The 16898-nt window shown below is 41.4% G+C and overlaps 2 protein-coding genes across 2 annotated transcripts; one reads left to right on the top strand and one right to left on the bottom strand.

Moving 5' to 3' along the window:
• Positions 1–341: 341 nt before the first annotated feature.
• tonsl (tonsoku-like, DNA repair protein) lies at positions 342–13434 on the top strand. The gene is made up of 28 exons (XM_078276765.1): positions 342–669; positions 764–871; positions 1517–1659; positions 1810–1993; positions 2112–2241; positions 2433–2604; positions 2733–2847; positions 2964–3115; positions 3240–3392; positions 3696–3821; positions 4630–4825; positions 4929–4984; positions 5094–5183; positions 5536–5608; positions 5693–5856; positions 6444–6567; positions 6665–6906; positions 7447–7921; positions 8009–8208; positions 8590–8696; positions 8836–8992; positions 9092–9170; positions 9255–9562; positions 10841–11012; positions 11304–11479; positions 11609–11682; positions 11883–12016; positions 12841–13434. The coding sequence occupies exons 1-28, from the start codon at positions 645–647 to the stop codon at positions 13038–13040; spliced, it is 4335 nt and encodes a 1444-aa protein (XP_078132891.1). The 5' UTR covers positions 342–644; the 3' UTR covers positions 13041–13434.
• A 965-nt stretch (positions 13435–14399) lies between these two features.
• LOC144534758 (antimicrobial peptide NK-lysin-like) lies at positions 14400–16791 on the bottom strand. The gene is made up of 5 exons (XM_078276768.1): positions 16667–16791; positions 16498–16583; positions 15935–16012; positions 15679–15833; positions 14400–14684 (listed from the first exon to the last, which is right to left on the bottom strand). Exons 1-5 carry the CDS (start codon positions 16713–16715, stop codon positions 14609–14611), a joined length of 444 nt encoding a protein of 147 aa, XP_078132894.1. The 5' UTR covers positions 16716–16791; the 3' UTR covers positions 14400–14608.
• Between the last annotated feature and the right edge of the window lie 107 nt (positions 16792–16898).

The following is a 16898-nucleotide window of genomic DNA, read 5'->3' as shown; positions in this document are numbered from 1 at the left end:
TGAGTTTCACCTGAGCTAACCCTTCACTAATGTTTCTATGTAGAACTACGTCACGCTCTGGCGTTACCCAATAAACGGTAGACATTTTAAAAGGGAATATGTTGCCCTGAGTTTAGTCTGTCAGAAAGACAGGTACAGTCTGTTCTCATGCTGTACATTGTCCACAAAAACGCCAGCAAATCACATACGTTATGCTTAAGTGCTAAATTCTAGCAGATGGTCAGGGTTGAACACACGACCTTTTAATCCCAGTGAGCGAGGCGGGATCTGTGCCTGACAGGCTAACATCAGGGTAACAAACGCGTCATTACAGATGCACTGAAGTCATTGGCTCGCGCAGTACTGGCGGGGCAATGTAAAGTTTACTGATCGCTAGCTAAAGCAAAAAGATGTTTACTGAAATCATTACTATGTAGCGCTATTTGATGAGACATTGAACACGATCGTTTACGTAAATGACAGCGAGGACATCAATGGACCAGAAAAGACTATCAGTGAAAATTACGTGAAAATTATTGATTTGTTCATTTATGATTTGGCAATTTCCGCTAAGCTAAAGTGAAGCGCGCTGCGTTGTTATTTACTCCCAGCTGTATGTTAGCTAGCTAGCTAACATAGCTGTTGTCCATCAGTGCTAAATCAAGATGAGCTCTTCACGGGAGATAAAACGTAAGTTTCACGTTCACTTGCTTTCTGATTTGTTTTAATTGTTTACACTGGTAAAGGATGATGTGTAAAAATGTAATGTTTGAATACTCTGCAGAGCTGCAGAAAGCAAAGCGCAAAGTGCAGAACAGCAGCAACAACAGCAACAACTTAAGAGAGGAAGCAAACATCTGCAATCAGCTAGGAGAGCTGCTGTCCAGAAATGGTGAGTGGTTCATATGGGGACCGATCGGGGTTGACGGCATTAACGTGGTCCAACTGCACTACCTTATATCTTGTAGCTGGTCACACTATTGGAACTACTGTCGAATATGTAATTAATAGGAATCTGTGCAGAAGCATTTATCTTATACAAGATAGGGATAAGGACGTGGCATATACAGACGTACATAAGGACACAGATTAGAAGTTTTTAAACAATAGATGATAGTGATCATCCAGATTATACAGAGTAACTCATCATTTAGTGAAATGTAAAGATGTGATCTCAATAGACGCGACTTGCAAACTCAGCCTGTGTGCATTTACAAACTATACATTCATTTAGTCACAATGACTTCACATAATAAGGACCATGCTGGTGAGTTTGAAGTAGTTTTCAATCAGCAACTTTGAGCCAGTGCATACATTTGAAGGTTCACAGTCCTACACACCGCTGTCTTCCTGTTCTGCTGCTGCCTCCTTATTGATTCAACCCTCAGTTTGGAGTTACTAGTTGTCCTGTCTCTGCACTTATCACAAAAACCCATCTAATTGTTTCCAGTAGTGTAAAGTGTGGTTTCTGGATTACTGAATATTCTAAATCTACTCATCCATCGTCCTTCCTATTTTTGTGTGTAATATTTTTCAGGTGATTATGAGGCCGCCATTACAGAACACCAGCAGGAGTTGTCTCTCTCTGAGGTTTTAAACGATGTGATTGGACGAGCTGTGGCCCATCGTAAGATAGGCGAGTGCTACGCAGAGATGGGAAACATTGAGGCTGCGTTGAAAGTAAGTAAATTGGTCTGCTTTTAAAAATGGCTGCATTGCAAGCTTTTGTGGCCATTAAACCAATTCTTTAAAATCTTTACATCAATACTATGATGATACAAATGTAGGGGAGAAAAATGTAAGGGTTTTAATGTATTTCTTCTTCTTCAGCACCAGCGATGTCACCTGGACCTGGCTCGCTCTGTCAGAGATCATGCTGAGGAGCAAAGGGCGCTGGCCACTATTGGTCGAACCTTCCTCTTCCGTTATGAATCAGACCAATCGAAGAACAGTTTGGAGCAAGCAGAGGATGCCTTCAGGAAGAGCCTGGCCATTGTGGATGACCGTCTAGAAGGTCTGCTATGTGCTTGTTTGCATCCTCAAGAATTTTATGGAGCATATTTAATTATCTAGTGCCTGTGCTTTTTGTATTATTTGTTTGTCCTTACATTTTACATTGTTCCTACCTCCAGGGACTGTGCCAGGGCGAGAGATTAGTGAGATGAAAGCCCGTCTCTTCCTCAATCTTGGTCTGGTCTGTGATCACCTGGGGGAGCCCAAACGTTGCAGCGAGTTTATCCGACGAAGTGTCTTCATTGCAGAGTGAGAGCATCCTAAATTATACTTTATTATAATGTAAAAACTCAGTTAAGAAGATGGGAAATTTTCAGGAATCTTTTCTACAGTCTTACTGTTCACTGACCTTGTAACAATAGGGACTTACAGTAAGTGCCTATAAAAAGATTATCATAAAGTATTGTTAATTGTGCATTCTCCATTCTCATCCTGTAAAGAAAGAGTCAGCTGCTGGAGGATCTCTACCGTGCAAACTTTAACCTGGGCAACATCTATTTCCGTCACGGTCAACTGTCTAATGCCGTGCGCTGCCTTGAACAGGCCAAAGAGTGTGCGAGGAAGAACAAAGACAAGTTCAGTGAGAGCGAGTGCTTTCACTGCATTGGCAAGGTAGGAACTCATTCTAGAGAAAGCCACAGCAAAACAAAAGTCCAATTGCATTCAACCAACTGACCCATTTTTGGTTATTGTGGCTGTACATTTTGTAATTGGTGCGTCTCCATGACATTTATCCACAGGTGCAGCTGTGTCTGGGTGATTTCGTAGCAGCTAGACGATCTCTGAAGAAAGCAGTTTTACTGGGTTCCCAGCAGCCACTGGACAGGCAGGCGGTGAAGAAAGTTTTCAAATATGGTGAAAGAGCGAGTTTGTTTTATCCACTCAGTCTTTTTGCTTATTTGTATTTAGTTAAAATATTTTTTTTCACCAAGATAGCTGAGCTGTTGGTGTGATTTGTTTGACTTGTATAGCGGACCAGGGCTGTAAATTGGAGGAAGAGTTGGGGGAGGATCAGGGCAAAAGACTCAGCTCCCATCAGGCCGTGGGGCTGGCAGAGCAGCTGGGGGACCTTTACTGTAAGGTTGGCTGCTACAGCAAAGCTCTGGATGCATATCTAGCTCAGGTAAATATATTTTTCTTATGTTTACTGTAGCACCCAATATTTACTGACTTTTTTCTCCTCTCCAATCTGAGTGTATCACATAAAAGAATGAATTGTTTTAAGCTCTGTTGTCTATGTGGTGCAGCTAAAGGGTGCTGAGGCGTTGGGAAAGCCTGCCAGGGAGCTGGCTGTCATCCACGTGTCCCTGGCTGCAACCTACACAGACCTGAGACAGCACAGCAAGGCAGTGGAGCACTACAGACAGGAGCTGGCTTTACGACAGGGCAGCACAACTGAGGTATACATGCACTACATGGATCTTCACCCAGCATTATCAGTCTTCTTTTAGAGATTATCATAGTGCTATTATTTGGGTTTTATTATAGGTAAATCATGTATATAATATACATTATAATGGTTTAAGTATATTAAAAAAAAAAAAAAAAATCACCAGCTGATCACCTGTAAGATTTTGGAAGATGAGCTGCCTAATATTTGATTGCTAGTCTTAGTTTGGATTGTCAAACTGTCCAACATAATTTATAATATTATAACTATACGTCTTGCATGTAATTTAATCACTTGTATGTGTCTATATCAGGAGTGTAGCACTTGGCTGAACATTGCAACAGCTCAGGAGGAGAGCGGCTGTGCCTTCGAGGATATAGACAGCAGCTACAGTACAGCCTCACACTGCGCCCGCAAGTCTGGGCAGAACAGACTACAGGTGAGCTGGAATGAGCAGCTAAAAGTTGGGAAAATGAATCGGATAAGAAAAAGTTGGACTTCAACTGATTTTAAAAAAGGATGGTCATTTTCATGCATATTAAGCCCCTGACACACCAACACAACGGCTGACCGTCGGCAGAAAAGGCAGTCAGACTCATCAGTCGGCTCCCCGAGGTCCAAAAAGTGCCTCGGAACACACCGAAGCGACGCTGTCTTGAGCGTACGTTCTGCGCGTGCGCGAGACGTAATACAAAAAATGAAAACCCGGAAATGACGCGTCACGTGGGTCTGGCTTCTCCAGCCGATAGTAATGGCGGCTTGTTCGAAGTACGATCTCATATTAAAATAGTTCACTGAAACGTGTTTCTGAAAACATTTTAAGCGAGAAATAGGCCATACAGTTGCTGAATCCGTCTTAATTTCAGATGGACAAAGGTCAGTTTAAAAGATTTTCGTCAGATTATGAGAGGCGTTCGTCACGCTCATCCCGCTCGTCATTTCCGGGTTAGCACTCCACCAATTGGTGGAGTGAGTCCGACTGCCCGCCCTCCAACCCGGCAAGTCAGGTCGGCCAAAATGAAGGCCAACGGATCCTCCGACGGCATGGAACGGAACACACCGAACAGACTCGAGTCACTGACCTCGCCAGACTGTCTGACAGCCGATTATCGTGTTGGTGTGTCAGGGCCATTAGCCTTTTTATAGAACTGCAAATCCATATACTATGTTGAAGAACAATACTTACAATACTTTGGGAAGGGTCTAAAACAGATGCAGCGTATGAACGCTCACTTTCTCTCTTACAGAAGCGCGTGTTAAGGCTTTGGCTGGCGTCCCAGAGACGATTCGGCTCGTCGAAGGCTGATGACACTGAAGCGAGGCTGCACGAGCTGTGTGCTGCGGAGGGCTGGAGTCCAGATGGGAGCGACGGGGAGGAGGATGAAGAGGAGATGGACAATAGTGAACCTCTGGATGACAGTGATGTCGTTCTCTCAGACTCAGGTAGAACTGACATTCTACCCCCCTGACATCTCTAAACAAATGGATTTTAACATTTCCCAAAGCCATTCTGTGTTTGTCTCATGACTCTTCATGTGGTTTCTAGATGAGGATTTGGAGGGTTATGAAAAGATGGTATCAGGAAGGAGGAAGGCAGGAAGGGTGAGTCATATATTAGTTGTCACTAAGCACTCGGAATCCTCTCATCTTTGTGTTTCATGTCTTCAGTGTTTTACTGGCCACTCTTTTTGTATCTATTTTCCTGCTTTAGTGGAACAAGAGGAATGAGAAGGGCGAGACGTCTCTGCACAGAGCGTGTATAGACGGAAACCTAAAGCAGGTCCAGTATCTGGTGGAAAAGGTGAGGAAAAACAAGATTTATCATTTTTGTTTTAAGACATTATGCAGTTTTTTAAAATCAGAAATGTGGCCAAAAAAGCAAAATCAAGACAAAACATGATGAAAGTCAGACAGATGAGAATAAAATCCTCAGTAAACGGTAAACTTACTGTACTATACTGAGCAGAAGTCCAATAACAAAGCTTCTTGCCTAAGCTTGTTAAGTATTTACTTCACAAAAACACATAATTTCACTTAATTTCAAGAAGAGACTTTCTCTGCTTAAATCAGAACTGATGTTAATGAAGATGAAAGTGTAAAAACCAACCTGGATTGTATGGCCGTTAACGATGTTCTGCTTGTCTGTATGTCAGGGTCACCCGGTGAACCCCAGAGACTACTGTGGCTGGACTCCTCTTCATGAGGCCTGCAACCACGGTCACTATGGTAACTAATTTTATATTAACTGTATTTACCCAAAGTTGTATTTGTAAAAAATAAAAAACGTTTCCATCGTCTTTTATCATGCAGACGTTGTAGCGGTGCTGCTGGAGCGCGGCGCTAACGTTAATGATCCTGGTGGTCCCTTATGTGAGGGAGTGACGCCGCTCCACGATGCCCTCACCTGTGGCAATTTAAAAGTTGCAAGACTCTTGGTGGAACGAGGGGCTTCTGTCACCCAACGCAACTCCAAGGTGTGTGTGGCATTTTAGCCCCTGGTAAATTACAGGACATTCTGTAATAGAAAATGATATGCTGCAGGAAGACCATTTGGTCCTTAGTTAGTATTATTTACCAGTAAGCATTTTACAGTAATTCGGTCTATCACAGAAAGTTGCAAACTGCTTAAATCTATGTTTCTGAATGTGAATTGGGCTACTTTTACAGTAACAGAGGTTTCAGTGACCATGTTAAATACATGGAGCAAAACAAATAAGTTACACCGTGTGCTGAGCTGATGAAACTCAGAAACACAGCTCGATGCATAAAAAGAGACACCTTTGTGTCTCATTTAGTGTAAAAAACAAAACAAATTCCACATAAAATAATAAGAAGCTTTCTGATAATTCAGTTTCTGTAAATTATTTTTTTCCTAACTTGGACCAGTTTTCCGAAAAATAGCAGGTGATTGTATCTCTTCTTATTACTTGGATAGGGGTGAAAACTAACAGACATATTCACTCCAAAAGGGGTTAAAATCACTGCCTGGTAATAATTATTTCACCCCACATCCCCTAGAAAAATGTGTGCATCTGTCTCATGCTTTACCATCCTCTGTCAGGGTGACACCGCCATGGACACCCTGCGTCAGTGGCAGAGGACGTACAGCAGAGAGTTAGACCAGGACACCAAGCAGGAGTGTATCGCTACAGAGAGACTGCTGAGGAAGGCGCTTGCAGGGGGAGGTGAGCTCCTTACATCATCACAACCGTTTAGCCTTGGTTTGCCTTTTAAATATCCTTTCACTCTCTTTTTTCCCCCACTTATCTCTGTCTAACACAGTTCCTGCTGCTCCGGCCCCAGCCAAGCCTTTCGATGCCCTGCAGGACAGCCAGCTGTTTGATGCTGAAAACTCAGAGCCGCTGTCGTCCTCTGGAGGGGGCTGTTCCTCCAGCCAAGGCTGGCCTCGGACCAACAGGAACTCAGAGGTGAAGGCAGTACCTGCCAGCCCCAAACGGTGGAAGAACAACAGCTCAACACAGCGACACAGAGCCCGAGGAACAGAGGCTGCTGTTCTCTATGGGGTAATGTCTGCCAATTGCTTATTGATATGTAGATACATCTACTAAATACTATAATGTTTTTGTATCTGATTATGACCTTTTAAACACCTATAAACTAAAAGTTGCGACAGTGGATTGTGCTGCAAGAGGCTGTTTAATCCTGTAGCAAACACTGTCACTACTGCTAGCTACAGTAGCTGTTTTAATTAATTAATTCATCATTTTTAATTGGTTAATCCAGCCATCAATTCTTAATGCTGCTTATATGAGTCCAGGTCTTATTAATAATTATGAAATATAATAATTTACTTCTGGGATGTACTGAAAATAATGTGATATAATACAAATCCTTGTAGGCCATATCATACTACTGGTTTTCCATCATACTTTCATACTTTGGCTGGTGAAACAAGTATTCAGTTGCATTCTATGTGATATTAAAAGGGCCTTCAAAAGTCTTGATTTTAACTTGGTTGCCCCTAGGGAAACCCCGCCTCTGAAACTTAATTCTTTACATCTACAATTGCAGTATGTCATTTGTATGTATAATGTATTCCATAGAATAACGGCAGCTCCTCAGACGACAGCGACTCTGACAGTCCTCTCCGTTCCGTCCGCCCTCGACACAGCTTTCCAGCAGCCCAGAGTCAAAAGGAAGTCCCTGCAATTAAGGAAGCCAACCCGATTCCCAACTCGGGTAGAGAAAGTGTCAGGGAGTCTCCTGCGCCATCTGTCTTTGTACGAGAGGAGTACCACAGTGCCATTCGAGGCTTAGGCAGCGCCAAAACTCTTCTCCAGGGTCTGTCACAGCCTCAGTTCTCCAGCACACCAGCTGTTTCTACCAACAACAAATCAGCCCTGGTTCCTGAGGATGAGTATCTGGCTGATGAGTGGCTGGAGGATGATTTGGGGGAAAATCAGCCGAAAAAGAAGAGGAGGCTTCGAGTGGAACAGAATGGGATGAGAGGGGAGGACACTGCCTTGTCTTCAGCAGCAAGGAGTCAAAACAGGCACTCATACTCTGAAACCTGCAGAGGTAATGATTTGACTTTTTTCTTTAATTCTATTTTACTCCACATGTCTTTGCTTATTTGACCTTCTTGATGCTTCTCTTCTCTTTCAGGTTCTGCAGTTCCTTCCTGCTCCAGCAGGAGTCTCTCTCTGAAGAACGACACTCTGAAGCCTCACCAGGTCAAAATGACTCAGATGCCAGGGATGGTCCGGTTGGGCAGACGAGAGGTCAACAGGTCACACAGCCCCACAGTTACAGATGATGACGACATGAGACCTGAGACGCCACCACCCCCACAAATACACATACAGGTGTGAAAAAAATGTCTGTATCCTGCTTTTTATTCTGATGAGTTACAGATGAAGTCAAATCTAGAAAAATGCACCGTATTATTTGCCAAAGGTAATGTACCTATAAAAGGACTCATTTCAAGTTCAGAAAGAGATTTCACATTACTTATTTAGGACAACGTTGACTGCAGCTAGACAATTATTAATGTCTCAGCATCACTAGGGGCCATAAGTGGAACATCATTTGTCAGGAATCTGTCTTTTTTTTCTTGATTAACTTTAGGCAGTGATGAATATGCTGGTAAATGAGAGAATGAGAGAGAGAATCAATAAGATGGTTCCCCTTTAAAGAAACTAATCAGTTTTGCTCATATGTATTTTTTATTTCTCAATTTATTCCAGGCTCCAGCTCAAACCTTTGCTGCTTCCATGCCTACATTACAGCCTCCACCAATCAGAATGAGGGTCAGAGTTCAGGAAGATATTTTCCTCATCCCAGTTCCGCAAAGGTTGGTGTATATATGGAACAATTTATTATATGAATGAATAACACCAGTGATTTTGTAGTTTTTAAAAAATAAAATTTAACAAGGGCCATACTGGTGTTTTGCCTGTTTTTATACATATCCTCATTCCACTGTGTTCCAGTGAGGCAGACTCCTGCACTGTGTCGTGGCTGTGTGAGCAGGCGGCTCAGCGTTACTACCAGAAATGTGGCCTCCTGCCTCGCCTCTCACTGCAGAAGGAAGGTGCTCTGCTTTCGCCCCAGGACCTGCTGCTTGCTGTCCTGCACACCAATGAAGAGGTGAGGCCAGTTTGAGGACAGGCATTGAGAAAAATGCCTTTTTAAGGTTACTTTGACTTATTTTCACCAGGACAGAATTAAGATGATGTGTTGTTGTAGGTTCTGGCTGAAGTTTGCTCCTGGGATCTTCCTCCTCTCCCCGAGCGCTACAAGAAGGCCTGCAACAGCCTGGCAGTGGGTGAGCCACACGCACAAATGCACACAAAAACAGAAATACACATTTTTATAACCCATCATTGAGTATGTCTTTGTCTCCCTGCAGATGAGAACAAGCGTGTCACCCGGCTGTGTGAGGCGCAGGATGGGAGCTCCTCTGTGTCTGTGTGCGGCCTCAGCTTGGCTCCCTCCTCCCTCAACCCGCTCCTGCGTGCCTTAAAACTGCAGGCCAGCCTCACCGAGCTACGTATTTCCGGCAACCGTCTCCACGACAACCTTCTCCCTGAGCTGGTTGCCACAACAATCACCATGCCTCGGCTTCGGCTGCTGGACATTTCTGCCAATGGCATTACAGGGGAAGGGCTGGAGAAGGCAGTAAATGCCTTAAAGGGACAGAGTCATCCTGCGTTTCCGGTAAACAGCCTAGCTGGACGAGTCAGCTGTCATTTCAACTGCTGTCGTCAGTGTTGCCTTTTTAAATATAATTTAGTCCCATAACTTCACTGTTTGGATCCACATAGTGTTGAAAATTTAAATTGTAGTTAGTCTAAATTAGATACATTAATACTATAGTAACTTTGAAGTGTACACTCACCCTTAATCACAATAAATCATATTTTCAATTTTTTTTACTTTTAGCTGGTCAGACCGCTGCAGTGATTTTGCCACCACCAAAGCACTGTATTCACTGAGATCTGTGGATTATAGAAAATAATGGAAAGACATGCAGTACTGCTGTTGAGTCCAGTACCACAAACAAACTGCTATGCTGCTTTATTTTACGTGCGTTGGGGGCAGGATTCTTAGAAATAGATATCTCACTCAAGCAGACAGTTCTATGTTTAAGTGTGGGTGATAAAATGTTTTTGGTTCTTGCTATTTGGTTGAACTGACTTAGGTGTCTACTAGTGCAGTGGTTCCCAACCTGGGGTCCGGGGACCCCTCAGGGGGGCGGCAAAGATCACAGGGGGTGCGCAAGTCTTTATCTGGGTTGAGGTAAAAAACCCATGTTAAACTAATTATGATAATACACTAGAATATATAATGTATACAAAAGTCTGTATAAAACTACATATTTTTGTTATTAGTAGGCCAAACCTCCGGGACCTCTTAACCTGGGACCCTTGCTGTCATCAGGTCAGCTGCTAGCTGCTATCATCCTCGTTTTTCCTGCCGCCACGGCATCACTATTTTATGAATAAAACATGGTGGAGAAACGTAAAAGTGCTGATAACTCCTCTGTATCAAAAAAGAAAGTAAGGCTCTATCTCGAGAGTTACCTCAACTTCGGTTTCGGAGGGAGGGGTGCTCAGCTTTTCTTAGACATAAGTAGGGGGGGCGCCAAGGAAAAAAGGTTGGGAACCACTGTACTAGTGGTACCAATGATCTTGCTGTGGTGGCACATTGAACAACGGTTTTGATGACTAATTGCTAAAGAAAAGGCTGTTTTGAAGAACGAATGCAGTTTAAGTTTAATGCAGTGAGTTAAAGTCTATTCACACTTGCTTAGAGACTGAAGTCACACCCCTCCTTGTTTTGAAGTATCACAAACAGTGTTGAAACAACACAATGCACAACATCACTCTCTTATTTCCATGTGAGAGTGACAGGCCATCAGTTTAATATAAATTCAATTTAGTCGAGAATTCTTTCTAATGCACATTGCTGTTTGTGCTCGTTTTCCTCTCGCAGTGCCTGGAGGAGCTTGACCTCAGTATGAACCAGCTGGGTGATGGTGTGTCCGAGGCCCTGTCCTGTCTGCTGTCCTGCTGCCCTCTGTTAGCCAAGCTGTCTCTGCAGGCCTGTGGCTTCACTGCTCGCTTCCTACAGCAGCATCGACTGCTGCTAGCCAACGCTCTGACAGGTAGCTCTCTAACAGGCAGAGTCAGTGTGCTGCATGGATGTTTAGATATTAGGTTAGTTAATGGGATAGATACAGTTGTGTTTACCTTGATAGGTTTTAGATTAGAGCTTGTAGTGAGTCATGAGCAGAATCAATAAAGCTCTGAACTCGTGTCCTCTGTTAATCAAATCCTTGCAAGCCAATATTATGTATCATGATCCAACATAGAATCTATTTCAGCTTGAAAAAAAGATTATTGGGGGTTTTAAAAATGAGTATATAGATAACTAAAATATTACCCTTATCTTTCAGGAACTGGCCACCTGAAATCAGTGTGTCTATCCCACAATGCACTGGGTTCCACTGGCTTTGAGCTGGTGTTGAAGACTCTGCCTCTCCACAGTCTTACACACCTGGACCTGTCTGCCATCCGCAGGGGTCCGGCTGATTACCCGGCGCTGGAACACCTCACCAAAATCCTGTCACAAGTACACGCACATAAATCATGTTCTGTATTCTGCACACAAACAATTTAATATACAAATATCATGCATGTGTGGATTGATTGAGAGCATAAAGTGTAAAGTGCAAAGCAAAGAATTTGTCTTTCCTCGTAGGATGAGTGTTCACTGACCCACCTGAGTCTGGCAGCAAACGGGTTGATAGACAGCAGTGTAACCACCTTGGCTAGGTGAGCGTGTGCATGTGCTTGTGCTTGTGTGTGTGCCACTGCATTCTTTTGTGAGAACATGCATAATTTCAATCATAATTATCACCAAATCATAAATATGATGAAATGATGTCTTGGAAGCATGCTGCCAAAGGTCTGTGAACATCTGTTCTGAATTATCATTATATTTCTCTATTGAACTTTTTGGTTTCTCCTTCCAGGTGCCTGCCTTCATGTCCGACTCTGGTGAGTCTGAACCTATCAGGTAATCCGTCTGTTACCTCAGCAGGACTTCACAACATCCTGAGCTCTCTCAGAGAGGCTTGTCGGCCTTTGACCCTTCTAAACCTTCAGGGTACGTACGTGTGCATGTGTATGGGTCATAAAGTTACAGGTAGCCTGTGTGTGTGTGTGTGTGTGTGTAAGGTGCACATTCACCGTTTCTTATCCTCCTTGAGGCCTAATAAACGGGCTGAACGCAGTTTCTTACTCATAAAACATATTGTATTTAGTTATGCCAATTTATTAACGTAATAAGTATTTAAAACCTACATTGTTTACATTTGTGTTTGCTTGATTTGCCTTTAGTGGCACATTACCATTATAAATGTGAATACTATGTTAAGTATAACTTGCTTGTAAGATTTGCTACATTGGCACATTATGGTACCTAGCATTGCCACTACATATTTAAACTAGACGTTACTATTGTGGATTGAATGAGGTGGAAAACTAAATTTTATTTTATTTTCTACTGTCCTTTTTAGATCCTGATTTGTGACATTGTCTAAAAACGTTTGTGTTCCAGATTTTGCCCTTTCTAAATACATTTAGAAAGCATGGAATAGGAGGAGGAAAATAACTAATGACCTGGATCAATATACAGTGTTTTAACTGATATGAACTACATTTTAGATTTTGTTCTGTTTTGGTTAAAGTTAGTTTGAATTTGTATATTATAGTTTATACCGGCTATGCTTAAATGTGCAATATGTAATACTGACAGCTAGTGTTTAAAATAGTTACTGCAGTACAAATTCAAAATACTGGATTTTTGGATTTATTACAGTAAAAATATTACAAATTGGACCTTTTTAATATGAATAATATTATTATTAATAAAATAATCCCTAATACAAGGGTGAGCCAAAATAAGCTTCTTGTTGTTTTCCCCCACAGGTTGTGAGGTGACTGGTCCGTGGGACAGTGCAGGTCTGGATGGTTTGTCAGAGCTGGTCAAGGATCTCCGTCTTTGTTCTCAGGGACTCAACAAGCTGGACAGGCAGACCTTAAAGCAGAGCTGGGACAGCAGTCCATCACATGGACACTTCATTGACCGCCACAGCAAGTGCCTGCTCTCTGCTGCAGCCTCCTCATAAAGAGGGGGGAAATAAAATGTACTTCAGTGACGATGGCAGATCTTTTATCACTGAGACAGAAATTTGAGTCATGTGAAATCATAAACACAGAACCTTTTTTTTAATAAGGGTGCTATTCTTTTAAGGTTTAGTTTAGTAAGCAGTGATCACTTGAGGCTGCACACTTAAATCTTCAAAAGGAGCAAACTGCACTAACAGAACCACCAGTGGCATGGCATCCTCGGACATACTGTGTAAATGGCTCATTTTTTTAATGTATTTTGTACGCCGTATTTATGTGTATCTGTGAAAGTCTTAAGTTTGTTATGTGTAGCAGTGTGTGTCATGATGCATCCACTGAATTACTGTATGATTTGATATGTAAAAAAAATTAAAGTGATATGTTTGTCTTTCAGTGGCCTATTTTTTATTTTTTTTTTTATCTCTATGAAGAGATTCTTCCTGGTTCATATATTCCTCCTGAACAACTAACTTTTTGCTCTTTTGTTTGACAATATCGAACACAACTAATAATGGCAGTTGATGAAAAGTCAGGGGATCACCGAGATTCGTCCTCTTGGGAACGTGAATGTCTACAGAATCTCATAAGTCATGTTTTTTTTGGTGCCGGTTTGCATGTGCTTGTCACCTGCTTTATGGCCGTCTCATGTAATATGTTAAAAGGATTTTTTTTATATTTTTGTTTTTAAGGTTTGTAAGAAAGTCTCAAAGCCAAGTGTGTCAATTTTATCGAACCATATAAGTACTCAAGTTAGTCACCAAAGTTGGAGTTATGAGACTTTAACTGGTTAAAGGGAAACTATGCCCATTTTCAAAATTAATTTGTCATCACATATGTCAGTTTTAGGCCAACTTTATTTTTATAAATTAAGCTAAAGCATGTTGGCAGTATGCAACTTGTGTTATAGTGGAATGTTGTTAAATCCGAAAGCTATGCAGTATTCTGTTTACAAGTGCCTCAGCTTGGTAACATAAAGCTAACATTAGCTAATAGCTTGTCCTCTCTGGTAGAGATAGGTTGATAAAATAATCATTTGACATTCTAAAAAATCTAATGTTTTTAGCTACAGGCATTTTGTCATTTGTGGTGTCGACTGGTTTCCCCTTCGGTGGGCGTGGCTTTCAGAGTAAAAGCAGAATAAAGCTCATTTGGGAATAAAACGAGAAAAATATTCTCGGGGTCCACAAAATCAGTCTATGGAGCAGCTCCAGACTTTATACTTGGTTGAGACTTCTCTGGTTTCTGGCTTTGACAGAGAGTAGCTCATGTTCACAGATATTGATTGATTCCCCTTTAAGGGTGCAGATGCAATACTAAACTGACACTGTGTCTCATCTGACTAAATAATATTCATACAATTTGAAATGCAAACATTTATTGATATAATCTGTGCACAGATACAGAAATAGAAAATAGCATTACAGACACAAGATACAAGGAAAACTGCAACACAAAGTAAAGACAAAAAGAAAGCTGAAAGAGCTTCTTGATTGATTTTTGAAACAATTGTGGTTTATGTTTTTCTTACGAATTAAGTGCACCTTAATTATTGTCCATGCATACGATATCAGGGATATTCATTAACTGCAATTGATGACTCCTCGTCCTTTTGATAGAAGTACAGGTCAAACAACTCCTTTGACCTGAAGAGAGTACATAAGAAAATCAGACAAAGATCAAAATAATTCTCAAATGTAATGGAGAATCAGTGGTGGAAGTTGTATTCAATCATTTACTTACTAAAAGTTGCATACCACACTGTGAAAATACTCCATTGCAAGTCAAAGTCCTGCATTCAAAATGTTACTTACCAATATAATGTATGTAAAGTATTAAACATTCTCATTTAAAGAATGGCCCCTGTCATTGTTATTAGGGGTGCACCGATCCGATATTAAGATCTGATATCGGTCCCGATATTGACAAAATCAGCTGGATCGTGGATCGGAAAAATGAACAGATCCACAGGCTGTGGTTTTGTTAGTTTTTTTCCCCTCTGTCGCACATTGTGTCGCATGCTGGAAGAGTTGAGTGTACAAATAAATAAGAATTCAATACATTACATCTATGTTAATTTGTCTTAGTTAGGAAAGTCTGGTGCCTTTAGTCTCTTCCACATGGTGGAAGGAAGGTATAAGGTGGAAGGTATACAGTGTATTATTAATTCAACAACAGTATCGGATCGGTATCGGGTATCGACAGATACACAAAGCCCAGGCATCAGTATCGGTATCGGGACTAAAAAAGGCAGATCGGTGCATCCCTAATTGTTATAAATGTTAATATGTAAGTGGTTTATTGTTGTAGTTGGTCAAGGTGAAACCTAACTACCTCATACTGTGTTGTGTAGTTTAACCTATAACAGTGTTGTGTAATAAACTGCTCATATGTCTAGCTGTCAGATAAATGTAGAGGAGTAAAAAGTACAATATTTTCCTCTGAAATGTGGTGGAGTAGAAGTATAAAGTAGCATAAATTGGAAAATACTCAAGTGAAACTTGTAGCTACTTTGTGTTGAAAGAAAGTAGAAGGAGTTGTAATAATATCTGAATAATGAAATGCGTGGAAGGACTTTCTGAAGACACTATTTGGTTATATTGTTAGTTGGATGATATTAATGGTGGGCTGGTAACTCACTTGCAGGCTCCAGTATTGACACAGATTGTTTTCACATCATCAGTGGTCGTGAGCTCCTCAATTAGTTCTGGTAGGTGTGTCTTCACAAACTTGCGGCACAGAGATTTTAAGAGGCCAATTTGGTTGCAGATGGAACTTAACTTTGAAGTCAATTTCTGTAAGAGTAGAAATTATCATTGTTGCTCATAACACAATGCACCACCAACTAGATCATATTGCTCACTCAGATGTCAGTCATTAAGACATTTTCTTTTACCTCCACAGTGGTGTTACGTCCAGCTAGTTTCTTCACCTTCTTTAAAGCCCAGTTGCAAGCCCAGCACACACCTGGAAGCTGCAGATAAAAGTGGCACATATTTTTAATACTTAGCAAAGGGATGACTTCTGAAAATAATACTTAATGTCATGGGAACATGTTAAATAAACAGTAACTAAACAACTAATAAATGGTTTTATTAGGAACACATTATTTGTAAGCGCATATTGGGACATTTTTTGTGTGTATTAATGTATTTGTCAAAATTTGAAGTAGGCTAATACTATATGAGCCGCAACCCATTTTCTGCAGAATGAATACTTTAACTTTTGAAACTTTAAGTAAATTCTGTTTATGTATTTACTTGTTGCAGGGGTACTTTTACTTAAGCTAAAGATCTAAGCACTACTGCCACCACTGATCATGAGCCTGAGTTTATTCAGGTTGGGTTTAGGCTGGAATCAGAAATAAAGTCAGGGTTAAAGGTTTGATTGGTTACGGTTAGGTCAAGCCCAAAGTCAAGTTTAGTGTTGAATGTTGGACCATCAACGTGTTTACGTTACCTTGCCGGCCTTCACAGAAATGTCCACTTCCATCTGCTCCTGGTCATCAATGTTGACCTCAAAGCTTCCACCGTGGACTGTCCAGACTGTGAAGAGACAAAAACAAAAAAAATGATAAACAACAGCTTCCATGATAAAGACAATGTTATACAATCAAAAAACAGCACACCTGAACATGTCACCAGAATGCACACAAGGAGGACTGAAGATGTATCCATTGCTGGCAGTGATCTCTGAGAGAGTGTGTGTGTGTGTGTGTGTGTGTGTGTGTGTGTGTGTGTGTGTGTGTCTGGTGATAACACACCTTTTATACACAGCAGAGGGGAGGGGCTTCACAACAACCAGTGTTGGGCAAGTTACTTTTAAAAAGTAATTAGTTACAGTTACTTCTTCCAACAAGT

The sequence above is a fragment of the Sander vitreus genome, chromosome 20 (assembly GCF_031162955.1).
Source record: "Sander vitreus isolate 19-12246 chromosome 20, sanVit1, whole genome shotgun sequence".
NCBI classification, from domain to species: Eukaryota; Metazoa; Chordata; class Actinopteri; order Perciformes; family Percidae; genus Sander; species Sander vitreus.
Note: the sequence above shows the minus strand (reverse complement) of the source record. Positions and strands in the feature narration are given on the sequence as shown.